The 26,833-nt window shown below is 33.3% G+C and overlaps 3 protein-coding genes across 3 annotated transcripts; 2 read left to right on the top strand and 1 right to left on the bottom strand.

Moving 5' to 3' along the window:
* Positions 1–552: 552 nt before the first annotated feature.
* LOC125809715 (uncharacterized) lies at positions 553–6,431 on the top strand. The gene is made up of 12 exons (XM_049489310.1): positions 553–733; positions 1,760–1,869; positions 2,014–2,319; positions 3,223–3,335; positions 3,432–3,762; positions 3,849–4,064; positions 4,143–4,379; positions 4,867–5,052; positions 5,154–5,294; positions 5,558–5,826; positions 6,022–6,103; positions 6,294–6,431. Exons 1-12 carry the CDS (start codon positions 553–555, stop codon positions 6,429–6,431), a joined length of 2,310 nt encoding a protein of 769 aa, XP_049345267.1.
* A 476-nt stretch (positions 6,432–6,907) lies between these two features.
* Positions 6,908–8,824, bottom strand: LOC125809708 (transcription factor MYB86-like). Its single transcript, XM_049489302.1, has 3 exons — positions 8,442–8,824; positions 8,111–8,240; positions 6,908–7,761 (listed from the first exon to the last, which is right to left on the bottom strand). Exons 1-3 carry the CDS (start codon positions 8,572–8,574, stop codon positions 7,053–7,055), a joined length of 972 nt encoding a protein of 323 aa, XP_049345259.1. The 5' UTR covers positions 8,575–8,824; the 3' UTR covers positions 6,908–7,052.
* A 12,569-nt stretch (positions 8,825–21,393) lies between these two features.
* On the top strand, positions 21,394–26,037 carry LOC125809699 (histone deacetylase 6). The gene is made up of 6 exons (XM_049489295.1): positions 21,394–22,020; positions 23,591–24,031; positions 24,140–24,282; positions 25,086–25,176; positions 25,247–25,386; positions 25,599–26,037. The coding sequence occupies exons 1-6, from the start codon at positions 21,472–21,474 to the stop codon at positions 25,648–25,650; spliced, it is 1,416 nt and encodes a 471-aa protein (XP_049345252.1). The 5' UTR covers positions 21,394–21,471; the 3' UTR covers positions 25,651–26,037.
* Positions 26,038–26,833: the final 796 nt, after the last annotated feature.

Below are 26,833 nucleotides of genomic sequence, written 5' to 3'. Positions count from 1 at the left end.
TGTAATTTTACTATAACTAAAAATAACTAATTTTAATATTTTATTTTTACACTATGATTTACAACCACATAAATTAATTATATATTTAGATATTAGATAAATCAATGAGTTATCATAAATTCATAATTATCTAAATTATTTTAGGTACTACAAAGTTCTTTATTTATTTTTAAAATATCATACTAAGTCAAATAATACTATAAAACAGTAAATTCTGCATTTATCTTTCTTTTTTTTTTAAACATCATACCAAGTCAAATAATAATATATAAATGGAGAGAAGATAGCCTTAAATAACCGTTTTCCCAGATTATTTGCACTCCTAAATAATTTGGGAATCTAAATAAAAAAAACCGTAACAAACTTTAAGCTCTCAGCATAGTGCCATAGCAGTACATACGTAACAAACTATTGTGCAGAAGGAGAGTGGCGAGAAAACGCACAAAAGAGTATTTGCTGATCGATCAATCGACTGATTTTGAAAGAGGCGAAGCGCGTGATTAATTAAACCGTCAGTACACTGTGATCATCACAGTATAAGTACTAGTCGCAATGGCCGAAACCTCACAAAACGTGACTCCTACTCCTACTACTACTGCTGCTTCTTTCATCCCTCCGCCTTCCGTTTCCGTCGTCCGTCGTGAGAATACTGCCGTCTCCGCCATTGATTCCGTCGTCGTTCCATCCGTCGACGATCAGAAAGAACAAACGCCTGCAATTGCGTCTAACAAAGGTAATGAATCATTAATGCGAGCGTTTTGTGTGTAATTTGAACTTTGACGATCGGAATTCGGAGTATATTGCATTGTATTGTATCTGTATGTGATTTGACTACTTGCATGTATGAATTTCGTGAGGTTTTAGGATGGAAATGGCGATTCAGATGCATTAGTTTCTTTCTCTATTTGTGTTTTATGATTTTCTCGACAACCGCTTCATTAAGTTGATTGCGCTGCATTTTTCATGAGGTTTACGGATGGAAATGGCGATTCAGATGCATTAGCTTCTTTTCTGTTTGTGATTTATGATTTTCTCGATAACCGCTTCACTGAGTTGATTGAGCTGCATTTTTAGTGAGGTTTACGGATGGAAATGGCGATTCAGATGCATTAGTTTCTTTTTCTGTTTGTGATTTATGATTTTCTCGCTAACCGCTATACTGAGTTGGTTGCGCTGCAGTTATATTCAATTATTTATCATCGCTTTCTAGAAATCTCATGTGATTTTTGTGCTCACGGGTAGGAGAAGGAGGTTTTGTTTAAACAGGCTACAGTAGAATTGCTGATTTAAACCTTTGTTTAGTCAATAATTAGGTTTACTTTTGAACTTATCCAGTGTAAGTGTACAATTGCATGGTCCAAAATACATATGTATTTATATGTATTGTATTTTACCCTGCGATTATTAACGTAGAGTGTTATCCTTTCAAATTAAAATGAATCAATCAACTATGCCTAAATTTCAAATTATGTGAGACCAGTTTTGTATATCCATTTTGCTCTATTCCGATGTATTTTGTTCCAGTTTAGAGGATTTATTGAACTATATTTATATTGGTTGTCAATCTACGATGTCCTTCCTCTGTTCTGTGAAGATGTGACTGTTTTTCTTGTTGTTGTTGCGAAACGCATATATAGATGAAGAAACTTTTAAAAAGAACATGAAGAGATAAATAGAAAATGCTAATGGAAGGATCTTGTTATTGTTATTGGAGTAGTTGGTAGGATGTTGAATGCTTGACGATTTCATGTTTATGCAGTGATCCAAATCATGCATAGAGCTCAGACTTGTCATCCTTTGGACCCTTTAACTGCTGCTGAGATCTCTGTGGCTGTGGCAACCGTTAGAGCTGCCGGTGATACGCCTGAGGTTGTTAATTAATCACCATCTCTTTTTCATCCATTTGTTGTGTAGAACAACCAAAAAAGTATTAGTTGAACAACAGGACATCTTTTGCTCTAAATTTCCACTAACTCTTCTTGTGTCTTTTAACTTTTTGCAAAAACATTTTAGGTCAGGGATGGCATGCGCTTTGTTGAGGTGGTTCTCTTGGAACCAGATAAAACTTTTGTTGCACTGGCAGATGCCTATTTCTACCCACCTTTCCAATCATCATTGTTGCCCAGAACCAAAGGAGGACTTCTTGTTCCTTCTAAACTACCTCCAAGGCGAGCTAGACTTATTGTTTACAATAAGAAGACAAACGAGACAAGCATATGGATTGTTCAGCTAACTGAAGCACATGCTGCTGCTCGAGGTGGACAACACAGGGGAAAAGTGATTTCATCAAAAGTTGTTCCAGATGTTCAGCCACCTATGGTAAGCACTTAACTCATGTTTAGAACTTCAAAAGAATAGAAGTATATGAACAGTAGATGCAGTTAGGTTACCAAAGAAATGATGTGGGAACTCTAAGTAAGAGCAATACAAAGTTCTTATTTATGTTTCTAGCTAAATGCTTTCACCCTGAGCTCTAATAATTACACATGAATTTCAAGCATATTTGTGATGACATCATTTGTCATCTTTTGGTATTCTTTAGAATGTTCAGTTGGCAAGATCCACTAATTAATTTAAGAAAATTTTAATGTAGCGAATACCTCCACCATCCTAATGGAACATTTAATTGAATTTCCTTGTGGTAATTTTTGTTTCTTTAGTTTCTATCAAGTACACTGGATATGTTGCTGTTGTGGTACTATTAAGTGGTCTTAATACTGGTGTTCTAGAGATTCTAAACACTATGAAACAAAAGAGTCAGTAGGATTATAGGAAACAGGGAGAAAGCATATCAGCCAAATTGAACATTCTATTCTGATTCCAGAAGCTGATCAAGTGTACCTATACATGCAAGTTGAGCAATTGATTCAATCCATAGATAAGTGGAGCTAATCATATTTTTTCTTTCCTTTCATAATGCCTTTACCTATTTGTGTATTTGCCCATCCTATATATATTTTTATTTTCTTATAATAATTCACTTATTCTCTCTTCTTAATAATGAACTGTGTTTTCTTTCCCGTCATATGGAACATAGAGCATACTTATATACCAAAAGGAGAACAAAATTTGCATAAAAAGTTCTGCTCTAAGTTAACCCAAAACATGTTAAAATTTACAAATTTCAAGTTCTTTGGCTTAAGTGAGTTGTATATGTGTCATCTCTTTAGATTTCACTAACATCAGTTTTTACAAATGATCTCAACTTTGTTCTGAATGTAGGATGCACAAGAGTATGCTGAATGTGAATCCGTTGTTAAAAATTATCCTCCGTTTATTGAAGCAATGAAGAGAAGGGGCATTGATGACATGTACCTTGTGATGGTTGACCCCTGGTTAGTTGAAATATTCTTGAATTTTCCCATTTCTTCTCCTTTAAGAACTGTTTTTAAAAATATCATTGCATTTTTACCTGAATATGTTTCCTACAGGTGTGTTGGTTATCACAGTGAAGCTGATGCTCCTAGCCGCAGGCTTGCCAAACCACTGGTATTCTGCAGAGCAGAGAGCGACTGCCCAATGGAAAATGGATATGCAAGACCAATTGAAGGAATACATGTGCTTGTTGATGTGCAAATCATGCAGGTGATAGAGTTCGAAGACCGCAAACTTGTACCTTTACTTCCAGCTGATCCACTGAGGAATTACACTGCCGGTGAGACAAGAGGAGGGGTTGACCGAAGTGATGTGAAACCCCTACAAATTATTCAGCCAGAGGGCCCAAGCTTTCGCGTCGATGGGAACTACGTACAATGGCAAAAGGTATATTCTTTTTCCAGTCTGATATGCAATGAAGGATTCTTTGTCTATATAATTAATGTGCCATTCTTTCACTTTATGTATGACAGTGGAACTTCCGAGTAGGTTTCACCCCTAGAGAGGGTTTGGTTATACACTCTGTGGCATATCTTGATGGTAGCAGGGGCCGAAGATCCATAGCCCATAGGTTGAGTTTTGTGGAGATGGTTGTCCCCTATGGAGATCCAAATGACCCACATTACAGAAAAAACGCATTTGATGCAGGAGAAGATGGTCTTGGAAAGAATGCTCATTCACTGAAGAGGGTAAGTGACAATTCTATTTTTTAATTGTGCATTCGATTTTTAACTGTAAATGCTAATATAACTAAAACACCACTGCAGGGTTGCGATTGTTTAGGATACATAAAGTACTTTGATGCCAACTTTACAAATTATACTGGAGGAGTAGAAACCATCAAAAATTGTGTATGTTTGCATGAAGAAGATCACGGGATGCTTTGGAAGCATCAAGATTGGAGAACTAACCTTGCTGAAGTTAGACGGTCTAGACGACTGACAGTTTCGTTTATTTGCACTGTGGCCAACTATGAATATGGATTCTATTGGCACTTTTACCAGGCAAGAATAAGAAAATCATTATCAGGAAATACTCATTTGTTTACATGTTCTTAAGAAATCAGGTGACATTTAAATGTTCACATTTTATTTAGACCATTTCAGAGAATAGAAAGCAAGTAGAAGTAAGATAAGAATTTCTTGTAACTGTGGTCGTGTTTATGATTCTCATATGCTTTCTAAGTGAAACTATATTTCGGTAATGCGAACAAATGTTATCCAATTTGCTTAATTGATCTAGATTCAAATAATGGCACTGTTATTTGGGCTATTTGCTTATGCTTCTATATCTTTATTCTTTTTGGGGGGTGGGGTGTGGGGGAGAGTTGGAGGGCTTAGCCAAAGACAATGGTGAGTAGCAGAAGTTTTCATCCATCCCCCAGAACTTTCTTGATTTGTTCTCATCTATTATGTCTATGTATTTGCTGATCATAAATATGCTTAGCTCTACTAACCATTTTGAAATGATACGTACACTTTGTGGCTGCAGGATGGGAAAATTGAAGCAGAAGTCAAACTCACGGGAATTCTCAGTTTGGGAGCATTGCAACCTGGAGAATCTCGAAAATATGGCACCACAATATCACCAGGATTGTATGCACCTGTCCATCAGCACTTCTTTGTCGCTCGGATGAATATGGCAGTTGATTGTAAGCCAGGAGAAGCACACAATCAGGTATTTTGTTGAACAAAAGTTTCCTTGTGCATCTGAAAGTTAAGTAATTTCATATCTCCAGTTTCCAGTTCTTAACTTCTTTATTCTGAGTATTTCTCCAGGTTGTTGAAGTAAATCTCAAAGTTGAAGAACCTGGGAAGGAAAATGTTCACAATAATGCATTCTATGCCGAAGAAACACAGCTTAGGTCTGAATTGCAAGCAATGCGAGACTGTGATCCTTTATCTGCTCGTCATTGGATTGTAAGAAGCCTTACCTGACTGTATCCCCTTTCCATTGATAGAAACAGTATTTCATGTTGCTTTCCTAGCAGAGTCTGCTGAGATATTATGTACTCATAGTAGAATGTGATTCTTAAACATGACCACTGACTGTTGAGAGAGCTAATGTCCTTGGTCATATGACCAATTGTTGTGTCTTTTCTAGATTAGAAAAATTCGATTACAAGCATTCCCTCTCCCTAATGCTGTAGCCATCAATTTGACTGTGAAAATTTGATTTGTAGGTTAGGAACACAAGAACATCCAACAGAACAGGTCAGCTAACAGGGTACAAGTTGGTACCTGGTCAGAACTGTTTGCCATTGGCTGGTCCTGAGGCTAAGTTCTTGAGAAGAGCGGCATTTTTGAAGCACAATCTTTGGGTTACACAATTTGCACCTGGAGAAGATTTTCCAGGGGGAGAGTTCCCTAATCAAAATCCACGTGTTGGCGAGGGATTAGCTTCTTGGGTTAAGGAAGATCGCTCTCTGGAAGAAAGCGACATTGTTCTCTGGTTAGTTTCTTGGCAATCCTCAAATTATGTTATTACATTGGAGTTGCAGGCTTCAGTTGTATAGCAAATCATCCACACTCAATTTTGGTTACTCTCCAGATCTGGAACTTCAAGTTCTTAGGATAATCCTTTGTTAAATATGTTTTTGAGAAGTTACCTATTCCTTGAAGTTCTGATCCACATTGTTTATCACAGGTATGTTTTTGGAATCACGCACGTTCCTCGATTGGAGGACTGGCCTGTTATGCCTGTCGAACATATCGGCTTTATGCTTCAGGTATTCCGGAGTCACAGATGTTATGTGCTTATGTTATATTTTTGTCATCATCTAACTTCTGGTTATATATTGTGTTTACCGTTGGATGTATTGTGTTTACCAATTTGAGTGCAATTACTCAATTCACTATATACCCAGTTGTCGTTAAAACCTCTCCAGTTTAAGTAATGCTTATTTCTGTCTGGTGCAGCCGCATGGATTCTTTAACTGCTCTCCCGCTATAGATGTACCTCCACCACGGGGACGTGACTTGGAAAGCAAAGACAGTGATGCTTCAGAAAATGGTGAATCAAAGCCCACTACTACTGGTTTGACGGCAAAGCTTTGAAGGGTTTTTGGTTCATAAAGTAGTCCTTTCGTATTGTCTACTGCGCATACACACAACATCAAACTTCAATTTCTTTTTTCTTTCAATAGAGTCCTGAAAATTGGTGCTGCCACATGGATATTGCTACTGTAAATGACATGTTTTAGCAAAGCATGTACTGTTCATTGACCTTGCTCATTCTTACTTTGGAAAACTAATATTTCTACGTATTCAATGCACAACCAACTTTCTACATGCGTGTTGATAATAGCTGTTGAATTTGGTGTGTTTTAACTTTTGATTATATGTGAATCTAAGAGATATCGAAGTCAGACTAACTTAACTTTTAAAAATGCGACAGCCTAGTAGCTTGTTCTTGGTGTCATCTAATCTTAGATTTAGTCTAATGACAGCTTAGTTAAAAAATAAGTCAAGGACACTATGTTCTGTTTGACAGATAGCATGAAGTAATATTTGACCAAATAAATCATTAAGCAAAAATGCAACAACAAATCCATTTTTAATCTAAACTCCTGAGATAATGCAGTAATAAGGAACTGCACTTCTGGCCAAAACTTCACAAAGAAGATGGAAATTTTGTACATTTCTATGTATATATAAGAAGATGAAATTTACAAAATTTTAGATATGGTGGAACACATCAAGATTTTCCCCACTCAATGGATTATTATTATTATTATTATTACTGAAATTTTCTTCATTCTTGATCCCAACATAAGGATACTGAATCAGAGAATCAATTTTGTTGTCAGCATCCCATTCCAACATCTCATTCATCTGAATTCCAGCAGAACTATAATGGCTAATCATAGTATTTGAACTGTTACTTGTACTCATTCTTGAAGTTGAGCTATCAGAAATACCACTCTCTGTTGTCATCTGTCCATGTTGGAAATTTGAGCAAAACCCAAAATCTTGATTCCCTTCAATTTGGTTGTGATGATGAACATAATGTCCAATTGGATTCACATTTGCTTGGAACTCGTACAGAAACAGAGGATCAAAGACTTGTTTACTCACAAGTTGATTTCTTGAAACTTCTGTTAACTGTCTAGTAATTGCTTCACTGTTGAAAATTCTTTTACTATTGAAGTGAAATGGTTGTTCTATTTCAGCTGAGTTTGACATATTTGGGAGCTTGGGCATCAGCAAACTTGAGGCCTTATCTGTACAATTTGTCTCATTTCTTACTTGATAATTTTCACTTAGTGGCTTGTGGGTATTTGGATCAATCCCTTGCTTTATTAGCTTCTTCTTCAAATTTGAATTCCAAAAATTCTTTATCTCGTTATCTGTTCTCCCCGGTAATTTTGCTGCAATTTGTGCCCATCTGGCCCCAAAAAATTAACAAATAAACAATTGTCAAAACAACCCAAAAGATGAAGGGAAATTAAATAAGCAGAAGAAAAAAACACATTTTTTGTTCAAAATTCTTCTTTGGTCTTTATACAAACAACAACAACATACTCAGTGTAATCCCACAAGTAGGGTATGAGGAAGGTGGTATGTACGCAGCCTTACCATTACCTTGTGAAGGTAGAGAGGTGAATCTGATAAACCCTCGGTTCAAGTAAAGCATAATGAATTCACGTATGGAAAGAAAAATACAGTAATGCAAATGAGAAGATAACATATGAGTAATAGTTACATTTATCTAATAAGAAACAAGTATTAATGACCTGTTTCCAACAACTTTGTGCAGAGTAACGATCATATCCTCTTCTTCTTGTGAAAACATTCCTCTTTTAAGATCAGGCCTTAAGTAATTTATCCATCTCAATCTGCAACTCTTTCCACATCTTTGTAAACCTACAACAATTTCTCACACAATCAAAATATCATCATTCCAATTCCATTACAATATACCAACAAAGGAGTCAATCAATGAAGGGTTGCACCCAGGAGTGTAACGTAGACAGTCTATCCTAATACAAACATTAGTGACCTACTGCTTCCACGACTCAAACCTGGGACCTAATTGAAATTAATGAAATGGTAATAATATAATACCAGCTAGCTTAGGGACTGAACTCCAACATCCAACACCAAATCTAGTGATATAATTGTACAATTTTTCATCTTCTTCTGGTGACCACAATCCTTTCCTTGTTTTTTCCTTAACAAAAACAGAGTGGCGCCCCATTGGACTAGAGTTTTCAAAAAAATTAATGATCTAATAAGAAATAAGAGTAGTAGATCATATTCAGGCTACTTACAACGTTATAACTTTCACCAAGAATTATATATAATTTGAACAAGTGTGGAGTGATGTGAAAGTTGGAATTTAAGGTTGAAGAGCTAGAGAGAAGAGAAGCTAGGTGAGGCAATTAAGTGGTTTTTACGCAAATTTGGTGATGCCTTATGGATTGTATATTAAGATATCTTTGGGGCTCTTTATAATTATTCTAACTTTCAAGGGAAAAAAAAAAAGAGGAAGAAGAAGCTAAATTACTATAATATTATCTGCTTTGGGTCAAGTCTACACGCTTTTCTCACATCACTAACAAGCCTTACATCTTATGTGTAGTTTATTAATTTTATCAACGGTCCATGTAGGACTTTGTTTACACACCCACCCCACACCTTTACATTTCACCAATTATTGGGGCATAGAGAGAGAAATGGGATCAATTTTATAATAAGGGAAGCAAATGCAAGTAGAAACGTACGGATTCAAGATTTAAGTTTTACAAGTTCAACTTATAAGCATTGAACCTATTATATTCTTAAAATTATGAATCCATACCTACTATACATTACAATGGTAATAAACTTCTTTAAATACATTTATACTCTGCGTTGAAAATACTGAGTTTAAATGAATTTGTTGTTGCAACATTACGTCCGTTTCTGAATACAAGCTTTATCTTTTAATAACCGACCAAATGACTATAAAAATCATCGGTCTCTACTCTACTTCAGTTCATCATTTAGAATCATATGCAAAAGATTTTGTAACTTTATTTCAAATCTTATATATTTATCAGAAAAAATCACTAAATATATATGTATAACAAAATTACACAACCCATAAACATTAAATTAAATTAAATATATAGACTTTAAATTCGGAATCCATCGATCTAAGAAATTATAGATTATGAGAGTTTTTTTATGAGGTGTCGGTAGTACGAGGATATATAGCTAGGGAGATTATATTGGACCATTTCTTGTGTTTTATTTGACACTCTTTTTTTTTCTTCTAAAAGATTCAGTATCACATTTACTGAATAAAAAGGAAGAATTACTTCAACTATCTTCTGGGACCATTTTTTTCGATAGGAAAAAGAACAAGTTTTTCAAACTTGAAGAAAGACGTTACGCAAGGTGAAATAAAAGGAAATTTAATGCATTTGGACGACTTTAGTCATTTATCTACATAAATTTATTATGTGGTATCCAGAACACATTAACTCGATTAATTCAGATGCCTACTTAAATTTATATAAGGATTTAAAATTAATATATACAATATTAATTGAGTTCATCGTCTTGAGTGTCTGCTCTTTATTTAAATAAAATATTAATTTTCAAAACTCAAACTCGAAATATCTAATTGAGATTCAAAAATGAAGGAATATCATATATCGCGATCACATCAATAGATGGTTGTTGTACGTATATATGACATTTGTGGATGAGAGTGAAAATGAGAAGATCGACCGACAAAAAAAGTCTTTGGTCCTTGCATATAAATTTGACTCTTAAACCAAGAAAAACTCAAAAAGGGAAGGAACGTGAAAGGGATTTGGGTGATGTAATTTGGCTTCGTATAGTATGTACTTAAAATGGATATTTTGTTGGTGGGACGAAAAAGGAACAGATACTAGCTAAGCTACCTGTAGCAATTTTATAAATTGGAAATATTTCAAGTATATTATATGCTTGCTTGCATGCAAAGTCACTCTTAATGAGAAAAAAAATAATATTTTCAAGATTCATTATTAGAACTTGAAAACAAACTCATACTATCTAGTACGGTCATTTTTCCTATTCAAAAGTTAACCAAATTTGTCCTTAAAGTCAATTATTAGTGGCGGAGCTAGCTAAGATATTCATTAAGGGGACTCGACCCAACCACGAGACCAGACTCCAACGCCAAAACCCAACACCGACACCAACCAGTAGCTTGGTCAAGTTTCGGGTCGAGGGTTTGGTCGATTTGGGGTTGGGTATGAGCTTGTGTCATTGTTCTGAATTGGAGTCGGGTCCCAGGTCGAAGAGAGTCTCGAATTGGGAGTCAAATCTCTTGTTAGGGTCATGTTGGGGTTAAATCTCGAGTCAGATCCCAAGTTGGGGTGGGTCTCGTATTGGGCCATATTGGGTCGAGTTTCAAGTCAATCGAAGGTCGATTGCGTTACAAGGCGGTAGGTTGAGGAGCTAGGGGTCAAGAGCGTTTGGTGAATTAGGTGGTGGGGGCCGTGTGACTGAAAGAGAATTTACAAAAATATTTTCCCTAGCTTCTTTTAATAGAAAACTCATTTTTCTTAAATTGGAAAAAAATAAATTTGTTTGAAAAATGTTTGAGCCAAACAAATAAGGAAAAAAAAAAATTACTCCCTACCAAACATACCCAAAATTGTATAAGATTTACTTTTAGTTCATAAAGGGCCCTACCTTGAAAAATCACAAGAATCATTGGTGACTTTTTTTCCTTGGAAAAGATCAATATTACTTAACTTTGCCATTTTTGTATTGAATTATGCAGTACGTAAGATTACAATGTACAAATACTCCCACGCCATGCCATTTCATGTGACGTGTTTGACTAGGATAATGGGATACCAACTTTATAAAAAGAAAAAAAAATTAAACTTGTGATTTAAAATAAATCACACATTATAAATTATTTGATTAAAAGATAAATGAGAAATTTAAAGTGAATTACATAGTATATGCATCACCAATGCTATTAAATGGGGTTGCAATATTTCTGGAAGAATATAATATGGTTTTAGAGATTACTTTAATAACAAATTAGAATGTGTATAAGTTATATTAATGTATGTGTTGTCAAACTATATTACTAAGATACTTAGAACAATAACTTTGGAGAAAGCTTGGTAAGAAATAACAAAATTTTAAAGAGTATTTTCAAAACTAGAAACTTACAAACAGTATAGAAAATAGAATCTGAAGCAGATTAGAAATAATATACAAAATATTTTTCTCAAGAAGAAAATCGAGCCCTTCAAAGTGTTTCCGTAAGAAAATTATTCCCCTGAAGTATACCCGAGGTTAATGAAATATATCCTTCAGGATAGAACGATCTTACTCACCGGTGTATTGGTACCTAAAACCACGATGTCTGCAAGCCACTCAACGACAGTAAAGTACACTAGAATTTGTTTGTGGAGAAGAAGAAGTTCTAAAGTTCAAAAAATTCGTTGTTTGGAAAGAGGAAACTTCTTTATTTATAGACAACAAGGGATAATGTGAACAAGTGTTTAATTTGCTTTATTGGAAAAGTCAAAAGTTATAATTCTTTATAAAAGTCACAACTTTACGGAAAAGTTGCAACTTTTCATACAAGTCACAACTCTTCAGAAAAGTCACAATTTTTCATAAAAATCGCAACTTTTCATAAAATTCACAAATCTTCGTAAAAGTCGCAACTTTTCAGAAAAATTACAACTCTTCGTAAAAGTTACAATTTTTCATAAGAATCACAACTCATCACAAAAAGCACAGCTCTTTCTTTTTCATTCATACCTTTTAAAACTCAGCAACATGTACAAAGCCATGTATTAGCTTACGGATATATAGAATGTGGAATTATAATAAGTTGCATTTGGAATAAGAGTGTATATATAAAAATATAAAAAATAAAAAGCGCCTCAAATAGGCATTGATGCATAATTATTAATCTAATTAATATTATTATTTTGTCATGTAAGTTTATAACTTGAATCCCTAAAATATTATTCCATGAAAATATTTCTTCATATAAGACTGTTTTCTTTCCCTCTCTACTCCTCTTTGGCATTAGGAGAAAATTATTTCCTCTCTACTCTATGCCTTAAATATAGATTTTTCATTTTATAATCACCATGCACATCTAGAGATGATAAAATTAGTTCATGAAATCATTACTCGCTCAACCAACTCAAGTTTGAGTTGATTTTTAACTTGCGTATTTGCTAATTCAGTCTAATTCATTTTAACCCATTAAAATTTAGGTTTATATCTAATCCAAATTGATCCATGAGAAATTTTGTCAAAGTACTTGAAAGACATTGTTTTATTTAATAAATGATATATATAACCATAATAGAAAAATAATAATACTCGTATTGGACGGTAGTTTTGATCCACATTTAAGCTCATTTCAGCTTAAGTAATTTTTGAGCGTGTTAATAACTCATCCATTTATTAACTCAACTCATTTTAATCTGCCCAAATTCAACCCAATCTTTAAATCTTTTTGTAGAAGCTAACTACATGAATTTGAGATTGAAAAGAAAAAAAACAGATCTAATATATTTAAAGTAATTAGGGTCAGGGTGGTGGACCTATACTTGTAGATAATTAAAGTTGTGTCAAATCATAACTAAATTGGTCTTGATGATGGAGAATATGAAACTTTAGTAAACAAACAATCAATTACTAAATTGGAGGATTAGTGAAAGAATAGAGGTTTTTTTTCTTCTTAAGATACTCTAATATAACAACTTTGGACTTGAAGCAAATGGATTATTATGAAAGATGGAATATTGGAGGAAACTAGCAAGGGTTTGGGACCATATGGAATCTTAAAAGTAATCAAACTTTTTATAATAAGGATAGTAATCTTTGTTTGAAGTTAAGATGTAATTATTTGACCAGACATATCTTATGTACTAACCAAAGAATGAAAAATGATTATGTCACCGATCAGGGTTTGTAGTGGAGTGGTAAATACTCCTTCATTCTTAATCAGAGGTCTCGACCGATTTGAGTCCTTCTGGGTACAGAGTCGTCTTTGTTAGGGATCGTTTTATCCCTCAATGTGAAACTTTTCGGCGTGATACCAGATTTAGTCAGGCTCCAATGTGGATACCGGACACGGGAAAAAAAAGAAAAGAATGATTATGTCAACTACTAAGCTGCAGACGATAATTCTTTTGTTTTTTGACATTCAATTTTGTGTTTTTGTTCATGCACACAATTTCGTTTTGAGTGTTTAGCTAACAACTAACATGTTACATGTTTGGTCCTAAATTAGTCTTTGATTATATGGATTATAGTGAGAATTTAAGTGTAAAGTATATTTTATACTCAATTAGCATTGTGGAATATCAAAGGTTTTATATTAGAGCTAGAGTTGATATGATTAAAAAAGTTTTATATTAGAGCTAGAGTTAAATATGATTAGACAGAACATGTCATATCTATGTAGATTATATTATCGAGGACATGACGCTAAATAGGAGGATATAGAGGTTGAAAAGTAGGCAAAACAATTAGTAGATAGTCGAGCATAAGGGCGAAGCTAAGGTACCAGAAGGGTTTCATCTGAATTCCCTTGGTTGAAAAATATATGTGATTTTGCATTCAGTTGTATTTTTGGTACCATCTATTATATTTATGTTATAATTGACTGGTTGCGTTGGAAAGAAACGTGGGGTAAAATTAGGATTCTAATGGGAAAGGAATATGTATAAAAAAGGTTTGTGCTCATAACTATTGCATTAAATTTATTTTAGGTAGAAAAAAATCGAAGCAATATAAAAGAAAATGCATTAAAATCTCACTAAATTAATATTCAATAAATTAATAATCTCTCTAAGTTAATATTTTTATACGATTTTCATTTGAGCCAGTGAAAAAAATCACTCATTTTTATAAGATAATAAGATGATATATTTTCAGGAGATGCCTATATAAATATATGGTCCCGTTAATACCATAAATTACTAATTCTTTAAAGGTACAAATATATCTAAGATAATTTAGTGAAATATGATTTTATTATGTTTTGTTTTTTGTTAAAATTTAACACTAGTTGAAGATCATCTCTAACTTTTCTTATTGCATCCAAAAGTTCTGATGTTGCCACGATCAAATCTTTTTGAGTGCATGTGGAAATGATCTCTTTTGTACTCATATAATGTATTACGTATTTGATCTCTCATAGTTGGTTTTGTGACACCTTTTAAATGAGAGTCATTTTGGATATAGTTTTAAGAAATTTCATGTGTTGCTTATATAGTTTATTTTCTCACCATCATACGTTGAATGTTTTTACTAAAGATAATGTGAAGAAGTGTTTAATTTGCCTTATTGGAAAAGTCAAAAGTTATAATTCTTTGTAAAAGTCACAACTTTACGGAAAAGTTGCAACTTTTCATACAAGTCACAACTCTTCAGAAAAGTCACAATTTTTCATAAAAATCGCAACTTTTCATAAAATTCACAAATCTTCGTAAAAGTCGCAACTTTTCAGAAAAATTACAACTCTTCGTAAAAGTTACAATTTTTCATAAGAATCACAACTCATCACAAAAAGCACAGCTCTTCCTCTTTGCATTCATACCTTTTAAAACTCAGCAACATGTACAAAGCCATGTATTAGCTTACGGATATATAGAATGTGGAATTATAATAAGTTGCATTTGGAATAAGAGTGTATATATAAAAATATAAAAAATAAAAAGCGCCTCAAATAGGCATTGATGCATAATTATTAATCTAATTAATATTATTATTTTGTCATGTAAGTTTATAACTTGAATCCCTAAAATATTATTCCATGAAAATATTTCTTCATATAAGACTGTTTTCTTTCCCTCTCTACTCCTCTTTGGCATTAGGAGAAAACTATTTCCTCTCTACTCTATGCCTTAAATGCAGATTTTTCATTTTATAATTATCACGCACGTCTAGAGATGATAAAATTAGTTCATGAAATCATTACTCGCTCAACCAACTCAAGTTTGAGTTGATTTTTAACTTGCATATTTGCTAATTCAGTCTAATTCATTTTAACCCATTAAAATTTAGGTTTATATCTAGTCCAAATTGATCCATGAGAAATTTTGTCAAAGTACTTGAAAGACATTGTTTTATTTAATAAATGATATATATAACCATAATAGAAAAATAATAATACTCGTATTGGACGGTAGTTTTGATCCACATTTAAGCTCATTTCAGCTTAAGTAATTTTTGAGCAGGTTAATAACTCATCCATTTATTAACTCAATTCATTTTAATCCGCCCAAATTCAAACCAATCTTTAAATCTTTTTGTAGAAGCCAACTACATGAATGTGAGATTAAAAAGAAAAAAACAGATCTAATATATTTAAAGTAATTAGGGTCAGGGTGGTGGACCTATATTTGTAGATAATTAAAGTTGTGTCAAATCATAACTAAATTGGTCTTGATGATGGAGAATATGAAACTTTAGTAAACAAACAATCAATTACTAAATTGGAGGATTAGTGAAAGAATAGAGGTTTTTTTTCTTCTTAATATACTCTAATATAACAACTTTGGACTTGAAGCAAATGAATTATTATGAAAGATGGAATATTGGAGGAAATTAGAAAGGGTTTGGGACCATATGGAATCTTAAAAGTAATCAAACTTTTTATAATAAGGATAGTAACCTTAGTTTGAAGTTAAGATGTAATTATTTGACTAAACATATCTTATGTACTAACCAAAGAATGGAAAAATGATTATGTCACCGATCAGGGTTTGTAGTGGAGTGGTAAATACTCCTTCATTCTTAATCAGAGGTCTCGACCGATTTGAGTCCTTTTGGGTATAGAGTCGTCTTTGTTAGGGATCGTTTTGTCCCTCAATGTGGGACTTTTCGGCGTGATACCAGATTTAGTCAGGCTCCAATGTGGATACCGGACACGGAAAAATAAAAGAATGATTATGTCAACTACTAAGCTAATTCTTTTGTTTTTTGACATTCAATTTTGTGTTTTTGTTCATGCACACAATTTCGTTTTGAGTGTTTAGCTAACAACTAACATGTTACATGTTTGGTCCTACATTAGTCTTTGATTATATGGATTATAGTGAGAATTTAAGTGTAAAGTATATTTTATACTCAATTAGCATTGTGGAATATCAAAGGTTTTATATTAGAGCTAGAGTTGATATGATTCATAAAAGTTTTATATTAGAGCTAGAGTTAAATATGATTAGACAGGACATGTCATATCTATATATATTATATTATCGGGGACATGACGCTAAATAGGAGGATATAGAGGTTGAAAAGTAGAGTCGGAAGTCTAACGGGCAAAAAAAATTGACAAAAATTCCAAAAGGGCACATCAAATTTTTTTCTAACCAAAAGGGAAAAATCGCTACTGACGCAACGATTTTGCTTTGACGTCGTTAACAGATCAAAATTGCTGCTAGGGCAGCGATTTTGTCCAATTTTATTTTACTTTTTAGAAAATCGCTGCCATTCGTTATTTTTTTTTTAAATTTTCAAAATGGTTGCTATTGCAACATTATTCCTTTTTTAAAAATAAAAATAAATCCCTGCCTTGGCAGCTTTTTGGTGGAAAAAAAAATTGTGATTTTTTTTTCTGAAATTTCTGCCAACTGGTCCACATCAAAATGACTGGAAATTTTTTTTTAGAAAAAGCTGCCTTGGCAGCAATTTTGGTGAAAATTCTTTTTAAAAAAAAAACAAAATCGCTTGGTGGAAACTTTTTTATTAAAATTTTTTTAAAAAAAAATCTATGCCAATTGGTGGAAATCTTTTCTTAATATTTTTTTTATAAATATCACTGCCAGAATTTTCACCAAATCGCATTTTTAAAAAAATAAAAATAAAAATTTAGTCATTTTGATGTTGACTAGTTGGCAGAAATTTCAGAGAAAAAAAAATTCCACCAAAAAGTTGTCGAGGTAGGGATTTATTTGTTTTTTATAAAAAAAGGAATAACGCTGCAACAACAACGATTTTGAAAATAAAAAAAATAACAAAAATCGCTTCCATGGCAGTGATTTTTATAAATAATTTATTTTTTTTCGCAAAAACGCTGCACGGGCGGCAATTTTTTGAAAATAAAAATAAAAACAATTGGATAAAATTGCTGCCCTAGTATCGATTTTGATTTGTTAACAACGTCAAAGCAAAATCACTGCGTCAGTAGCGATTTTACCCTTTTGGTTAGAAAAAAAATCGATGTGCCATTTTGAAATTTTTGTCAATTTTTTTTATCATTTAGGTTTCGAATTCTTCAAAAGTAGACAAAAAAATTAGTAGATAGTCGAGCATAAAGACAAAGCTAAGGTACTAGAAGAGTTTCATCTGAATTCCCTTGGTTGAAAAATATATATGATTTTGCATTCAGTTGTATTTTTGGTACCATCAAGTATATTTATTTATGTTATAATTGACTGGTTGTGTAGGAAAGAAACGTGGGGTAAAATTAGGATTCTAATGGGAAAGGAATATGTATAAAAAAGGTTTGTGCTCATAACTATTGTATTTAATTTATTTTAGGTAGAAAAAAATCGAAGTAATATAAAAGAAAATGCATTAAAATCTCACTAAATTAATATTCGGTAAATTAATAATCTCTTTAAGATAATATTTTTATATAATTTTTATTTGAGCCAGTGAAAAAAATCACTCATTTTTATAAGATAATAAGATGATATATTTTCAGGAGATTCCTATATAAATATATGGTCCCGTTAATACCATAAATTACTAATTCTTTAAAGGTACAAATATATCTAAGATAATTTAGTGAAATATGATTTTATTATGTTTTGTTTTTTGTTAAAATTTAACACTAGTTGAAGATCATGTCTAACTTTTCTTATTGCATCCAAAAGTTCTAATGTTGCCACGATCAAATCTTTTTGAGTGCATGTGAAAATGATCTTTTTTGTGCTCATATAATGTATTACGTATTTGATCTCTCATAGTTGGTTTTGTGACACCTTTTAAATGAGAGTCATTTTTGGATATAGTTTTAAGAAATTTCCTGTGTTGCTTATATAGTTTATTTTCTCACCATCATACGTTGGATGTTTTTACTAAAGATACAATGAATAATATTTGATTATTAAGAAACAATGAATATTATGTACAATGAATTTATTTATAGAATAAATCATTGAATTCTTGAATTTATTTTACAATGAATCATTTAACAAAAAAATATATTACAATGAATCATATGCATACATTGTATTTTATGTATAGTGAGTTTTTTGTATATGAATCCAGTAAATAGGATACTTAATTTAGCAAGATATAATGATTTTTGATAAATTTAGTTTTATGTAAATTCAATTAATATGATACATAAATTATTAAGATACGATGGTTTTAATGTGATCAAAATTAACCTTAATTTCATCTCAAAACACTCTTTAAATTAAAGGAAATTGTATGAAATAACAAACTATTAATTCAAATTAAATGTTACAGCCATAGTTTATTTTAATTGTAATTCGCAGCAAACATCTCCTTTTTTGCCATCTGATTCGATATACAATTAGTCATTTTATACATTTCGGTATAAAATGTATAAAATACGTTTTTGTTTGTATAAAGTGAGAGAAAAATGTATATGCAAATACAAATACATATATTTTCATTCTATACACTTATAATTATAAAAATACATATCTTATTATACAAATTACAATGTATAAATGAATTTATACAAAACTGAACAATTTGTATAAAATTGAATGTTTGTAGCGAATTATACAAATCAAAAGCTCCATAGCAAACATAAAATTTGCTATGGAGCACAATTATGCATAGCTATAACATACAAATATGATATTTATGTTTGCTATATGTAAAAGTTACTCTTAAATTAATAAATATTAATTTATCAATTAAATAATATCTCTATAAAATAATAATATTTTATAGTCTTATCTATATTAATTTAGTGAGATTTTACTGAGGATAATAATTATAATATAGATATTAATAAGGAAATAGAAAAACATGATAACTTTTAGTTTATGCAATTTTTCAGATAGAGAATAAGGAAAAAGAACTTAAAATCCGAGACAAAAGATAAATGAATTCCTTTGCATTTTAATCTTTTTAATAAAAAAATTAAACCCAGGGGAATAGCCATAAACGATTAGAATTGTATCAGATAATATTTAATATTTCCCCCCAAATGTTAATAAAACAATTAATTGGAATACGTATTTTTTTTATGTTTATATTTATTCATATTTTAGCATTTATTTATAATGAGATAATACAACATACCTTTTAAATATCAATATTTATTACATTGATAAATATACTTTACTAAGGCAATTTAAGGCAACATATGAAAAATAGAAGAATATGACTATATCAGTAATCTAATGTAACATTTGTAATTTTAATATAAGGAAAAACATTTAAAAAATTAACAAAAAAGATAATAGAAATCTCGGCCAAAGAAGCATGTCATGTCACTTTTCTCATTTTTAGCTTTATATATATAAAATTATTACTATCTTAAAATTTGATTACTCAAATAGATTAAAATCTTGAATCTATGAACTTCAAATCCTTCTTTCGTTTATAATTGTACTAATTATTTAAATGAATTTTTGAGGTTGTTTTGATTTATTTTTTTACCGAAGTAAACTATTAATTCACCAAAATAATACTTTCTTAAAAAAAATTCAAAACTAAAATAAATGTATAACACAATAACGATTAGACATTATTTTATATATAAAATCCAATATGCAAAAGTGATGGTGAACAGAATTAACGAACCATACAATATTACCAACCGTAAAACATTTTATACGATATTGGTGTACTCTGTCAGCTTGTAATATCCGACATTTTTTAATAGATTAAAATCTTGGCTTCATAAAATTTTAAATCCTTGCTCCATTTATAGCTTAACTAATTGGGTATGTGAATTTTTAAGGTTGTTTTGGATTGAAAGAAAATGAGATTGACCTTTTTGAGATTTTTTCTTCTTTGAATTGATTAGGAACAAAAATGGAAAAATTATTGGAATACACGTCTTATGTTTCCCTTATTTCTAATATTCCCTTCTATTTCTAAAAACTTTTAAAATCCCTTATTTCTCTCCTAATTCTAAATTATTTTATAATGTATCCGAGCTACATATTATGTATCCACTTTGTTTTACTTTTTCAAGGATTAATGTAATTACAAACTAAATAGGAATAAATTGTAATTTCATATTAAAACTATGTGATTCCTAAAATTTATACAATTTTTTTTTTGAATTGAATTCATTTGATGTAAAAACTTAAAAGCCCACTTCTGAATTAGGTTGAAACTTTTCGTTCATGGCCTAATGTGTGACTTGAGTTTCATGTTTGAATTGTTAGCCACATATTAGCAAGTTAACTTTGCGAGGTAGAAATTCAGGATATTTCAATACGTTATCATAAATGAAAATAGTGTAATGTATTGTTTGTTGAGGAAAAGCTATAATTATGTTAAATAACTTATGTTCTTATAAAAGAAATATTGATTGTTTAATCATGATCGAATTTAATCATGAAAATTGATTAATTATCTGAATTTTCAGCTTGTCGGCGAGGGTTCAATACCCCACGTTATAATCTTCTCCGCCATTCCCATTCCCCTCATGAAAATCCTTCTCTCCTCATCTTCCTATTTATAAACCATAACTTACTTCTATCCAATTACTTTTCTTTTTCGAAAAACTCCAGTCTAACAAGATCAAATTCTATAACCTATCATAACTTCTAAATAATTACGCAATATGAGGAAAAACTTATAGCTAATTGAACAAATTTACTATGTCTGACTTATTAAAATATCTCGAACTTCTACCTCATAATTAAAACTATTTTATACACACAACTTAATTATCAATGGAAACATAAAATTTGCTATAAATTTTTTGTTAAGTATAGGCTATTGTTTAAATTTCTTTTAAGAGGGTTAGAAGTTGAAGACTAATTTTTTGGATCTATAAAAGGAGAGTATTTTTTTCGTTTCATTTCCTGGACTCAATACAGACTGCCGAGTCTCACGGAAAAATCCCAAATTTCATCATCACTATCACTCCGAACCCAAAAATCAGTGGCCAATGGACTCCTCCACCGTAGACGGCGGCGCATCGCTTCCATCCACCGGTACCGACGCTAGGAGGCGTCGTGTCTCTTACTTCTATGAGCCAACCATCGGCGATTATTACTACGGCCAAGGTCATCCGATGAAGCCGCACCGTATCAGAATGGCCCACAATCTCATCGTACACTACTACCTACACAGGCGTATGGAAATCAGTCGTCCTTTTCCGGCGGGAGCGGATGATATCCGCCGTTTTCACTCGCCGGATTATGTTGACTTCCTTGCTTCCGTTTCACCGGAGACTCTTCATGACCATACCCATTCGCGTCATCTCAAACGATTTAATGTTGGTGAGGATTGCCCTGTTTTCGATGGGCTTTTTGGGTTTTGTCAAGCTTCTGCTGGTGGATCTATTGGGGCTGCGGTTAAGCTTAATCGGCAGGATGCTGATATAACGATCAACTGGGCTGGTGGTCTGCACCATGCAAAGAAAAGTGAAGCTTCTGGTTTTTGCTATGTGAATGATATTGTTCTTGGTATTCTTGAGCTCCTCAAAGTCCACAAGGTATAAACTTTTTACACGCTAATATTTTCATTTTCGCTGTTTACATCATGAATAGATTCATAACAATGTACATGCCATGGCTTGCTCGACCATAAGGCCACTGAAGCCATGAATAGATTCATAACAATGTACATGCCATGGCTTGCTCGACCATAAGGCCACTAAAGCAATGGCTTCGCTCCCAATTTATATTAGGGCACCACTTGTTCATAAAGATGTATTCGTTGTGTATATATATATATATATATTGTTAAAAAAATCTCACTTGCTGTTAAATTTGAAAATAAATTTTTGGATAGAAAGTATATTACTTTTTTTTGAGGAACTGGATAGAAAGTACATTACTTTGTACTTATTTATTGGGTAATAATTGAGAAATGAAATAGTTTTTAGATTATTGTATTATCCTTTCTTATGTGCCTACCTATTTTGTTGCTTCATTTATATTGTGATGATTAACATGCGTCTACATTATTCTTATTATTCCTATAGTTACCTTTTTCATTCTGCTTTCACTATATTTATTTTCTTAGGGCTCCTTGGTAGGAGAGACGAGGGATAGCTAATCCTGGATTAATTTAGGATGAGTTTATCCCATGTTTCGTTGAGATGAAATTGCGGGATAACTTATTCGGGGGGTGGGAGAGGGATTAGACGGCTTCTTGAACTATGGAATAGAAGTGATGATACCATCATGTACTTAATAAGGGAAAGGTGCTTTTAACTTTCTATTGCTTGTCTACATTTGGTGAGTTACTCCGTGAGGTAGGATTAAGGTATGCGTACACGGCACACCCTACCCTCCCTAGAACTCACTTGTGGGATTACACGGGGTATGTTGTTGTTGCTTCTCTACATTCAGTAATAGAAATTTCAGTGTGAATATGGTATGTGGTCCTGCCCTTGTGTATAAGTTTCTGGAAAACCATTTTGTGGAGGGTGGGGTGTGCTAAGGGTAAGCATGATGCTCATGATTCATATCCTTGTCGATTGGCTGGTTCAGATTTGTAGCGTTTGGTGTAAATTCAGAGAAGTTTGATGTTAAGGGGTAAATGTTCTGTCTTTAAGAGTAATTGAAGGTATGGAAGCTTGCTAATAAACTTCACTTTGATTTTGCCAAATCTATGCTGGAGAAATATGGAAATGCCTGCTTGTTATCCTTGTAGTAGTGGGACAGATCTGTTCCATCTCTATGGAAGCATTTAGCAAATCAAAACAATTATTGACATGTTCAAACTCAAGTTGCAATCTAGTTCCAACTTTATGTACACAATATTTCTTATGAACTCCTCTCGTTTTACTACTACTTACAACTTACTAGGTTAAGTACTACTATGTAAGATTTCTAGGAAGTGGAACTTAGTTAATCTTAATCACTTATTATTTTTCTGCTGATCAAGTATATTAATAATAGAATCTGAATGATTGTAGTGTGAACGGCTGAACGCTGTTGCATACAATTATAAACTATAGCTTTGCAGCATCTTTTCCTTTGATTCACTTTTTTTTGCCTTGATTAGAGGTTGTTCTGAGTTATTGTTCCTCTGAAATGCTGAGTGTTGCTCTGCAGCGTGTGTTGTACATAGACATTGATATTCACCATGGTGATGGTGTTGAGGAGGCTTTTTTCACCACAGATAGAGTCATGACAGTATCATTCCATAAGTTTGGGGACTTCTTTCCTGGTACGGGGCACATCAAAGACATTGGTGCAAATCAGGGGAAGTACTATGCCCTAAATGTCCCATTGCATGATGGGATGGATGACGATAGTTTCGGTAGACTATTTCGTCCCACAATACAAAAAGTCATGGAGGTCTACCAACCTGATGCTGTTGTTCTTCAATGTGGGGCTGATTCACTGGCTGGAGACAGGTTGGGTTGCTTCAACTTGTCTGTCAAGGGCCATGCCGCTTGCCTTAGGTACCTCAGATCCTTCAATGTCCCTCTGATGGTTTTGGGTGGTGGAGGTTATACTATAAGAAATGTCGCTAGGTGCTGGTGCTATGAGGTTTCTCTCTCTCTCTCTTGTTCCTTTGCGCCTGCATTTCAGATTCTCTACTATTGTACTATTTGTTTAGAATATGTGCTAAGTATCAACTGTTTTTCTTTGTTGCAGACAGCAGTTGCAGTTGGGGTAGAACCTGAAAACAAGTTGCCTTACAACGAGTATTATGAATATTTTGGCCCAGATTATACTCTTCATGTTGAACCAAACCCCATGGAGAATCTAAATTCACCTAGGGATCTGGAGAAGATGAGGTAATTTTACTATTGTACTACTTCCTGTAGTTTGTGGGCTTTCGCCATCAGATTATCCCTTATCTGGAGAAGACAGAGTTGATAGTAGATTATCCCTGATACTGGTCCATCAAGTTGATGCCTCAGTGGACCCTTAGGGGTGGCCTAGTAGTTTGGGCTTGAGACTTCCATGTTGCTCAAGTTCGAAACCCCTTGTCAGCGAAAGCAGGGGTTTGTCTTCTGGGTTGAGTTGGTTGCACCAGGCTTGCCTAGTGCAGATTACCTCTCCTGTGTGGTTTGCGAGCTATTGTATATGAGCGGATATTTTACCCTATCTGCACCCAAAGGGCAGCGGCTGCGGGTTTCCCTGGTTATCAAAAAAAATAAAATTGATGCCTCAGTGGTGTATATGAGACAAATTCTGTTATTCAGTCTGTAACTAGATTATACCTAAGTTGCACGGACTCTTCACTTTCGATGCAGCACCCGTGTCGGATTCTCCAAAACACTACTTTTGGAGAATCCAACAAGCACCAATTGACATTTTTGAAGAGTCCGAGCAACATAGAATTATACTAGTATGACAGCAAGAATATTTGTTGATTCTGTTTATTTTTTGTTAATGATGGACAACTATTTACTCTTTAAACATTTTTTTTGAAATATTATGCTGAGACATACATTTCCTCTCTATCCATAAGTTCCTCACATTCTTCTTCAAGCAACTGTTGAACTCAGACAATTGTTCCCCTCTTTCCTTTTTTCTTCTATAGAGAAAGACAATTCTTTAGACGTTACCTGACATAATTACTTGGTGGCTGCAGGAACATATTGCTTGAGCAAATCTCACAATTACCTCATGCACCTAGTGTGCCATTTCAAACCACTCCTTCTACAACAGAAGTTCCAGAGGAGGTTAGTGGCACCTTGATCATTAAATCTCTAAGTGTATAGCCCCATCTTATACTAGAACTACTGATTGCAGAAAGAGGAAAATATGGATCGAAGGCCTAAACCACGGATATGGAATGGTGACGGTTATGAGTCTGATGCCGATGAAGACGAGAAACCTAGACAGCGAAGTTCAGATAGTAATCTTACTCCAGTAGAATCATCTGACATGAGGTATGGGGTCAAGTTGCATCAAGTACCTTTGTGAAGTTCCATATATGTGTGTGTTTTCTACGCACACCTGCATATCTGCTTGTGTCTTTACATTTTTGGGAAGTCGTTACTTTTTAAGTCTTACTGGTTTGCACCTTGCAATGTGCAAATGACTGTTGTGGGACCAGCCTTGTAGAATATTTAAGATTAAAGTGCTGTGGCTTGTGATGCAGGGATGTGGACGACCAAGCCAATGCAGATGACATGGTTGATGATCATCCCTAGTTCAAAGCTCTTCTACATCTTCTCAAAATGCAATGACTGATAATATTTTTGGGTCGGAAGTAACAAGCCTTGATGTTTTGACCTTTCGCCTCTCATGAGCAATTGTTTTGATGTCTCTCTTATGCTGAAAATGGAACTAGAAAAATGAGTTGTCATAGTAGATTGTAGTTAGTTGGATATAGGTTAGTGATTGATGAGTGAGGGCACAATGCTGTCGCTCGTAAATGGACCGGTGCACCACAGAGCAGACAGGGCACACTTTGTTCTTATGGATACTGCTGATAACATACAAATATTATCGGTGTTCTGTAAGAGTTATCTGTCTAGTTCTGTGGATTTATCCATGTACTTTTGAGACAGTGATAGTTTCATTTCTTCTTTGAACAAGATTATTGTTAATCTTTTTGGTTCCTTAAATGGAGGGCGCTGATCGCTAATTAGTCTTCCAGGTATCATTTAGTCGCTATTAGTATCTTAATTATGTAGGCAACGAGGTTCTTTGCAACTAATTCCAAGTGATTGGCGATGATGTTGCTCCGGTGGTGATGGGGGGGGGGGGGGGATAGGGGCTCGCTTATGTGGTACTTTGTGATTAGTTGTGTTTTAGACCTGTTTTGCTGCATGGGATAGAGTGTTGATCAGTCAAGAACATTCAATGGGAATGATATGATGAATGTGTGGGTGTATTAGGAGTTATATGATTAGGAATGAAGTTATATGGGGTAAGGTGGGAGTGACTTGTTTAGCGGACAAGATGAGAGATCGAGATAGATGATTTGTCTATGTGAAGAGAAGGTTTGCGGCTACTGTTGCATCAGTAAGGAGGTGTAGGGCAGAGGTAGGTCGAAGAAGAATTAAAGCGAGGTGATTAAGACAAGACATACCCTTGATAAAAAGGTGTGGAGGTTGTAGATTAAGATAGAAGGCAAGTCGATAGCCGAGTGTTGTCACACTTTGTTTGGGAGAGTCATGTGGTCAGTCTCGTCTTCTCCTTATTGAGTAATATTATTTAATATTCACATGGTATCTTATTCTTCATTTGCTTTGTTTATTTTGTTATTTTATTGTCGCCTTGTTTATCCCTCGTTTGAACCAAAAACTAATTCAAAAATAAATTTTCTACACCACAAAGGTACAAGTAAGGTTGTGGACATTTTATCTTTTCAAAACGTTATTTTCTTCT

The sequence above is a fragment of the Solanum verrucosum genome, unplaced genomic scaffold, assembly GCF_900185275.1.
Source record: "Solanum verrucosum unplaced genomic scaffold, falcon-dt-bn FXZP01000121.1, whole genome shotgun sequence".
Classification (NCBI taxonomy): Eukaryota; Viridiplantae; Streptophyta; class Magnoliopsida; order Solanales; family Solanaceae; genus Solanum; species Solanum verrucosum.
Note: the sequence above shows the minus strand (reverse complement) of the source record. Positions and strands in the feature narration are given on the sequence as shown.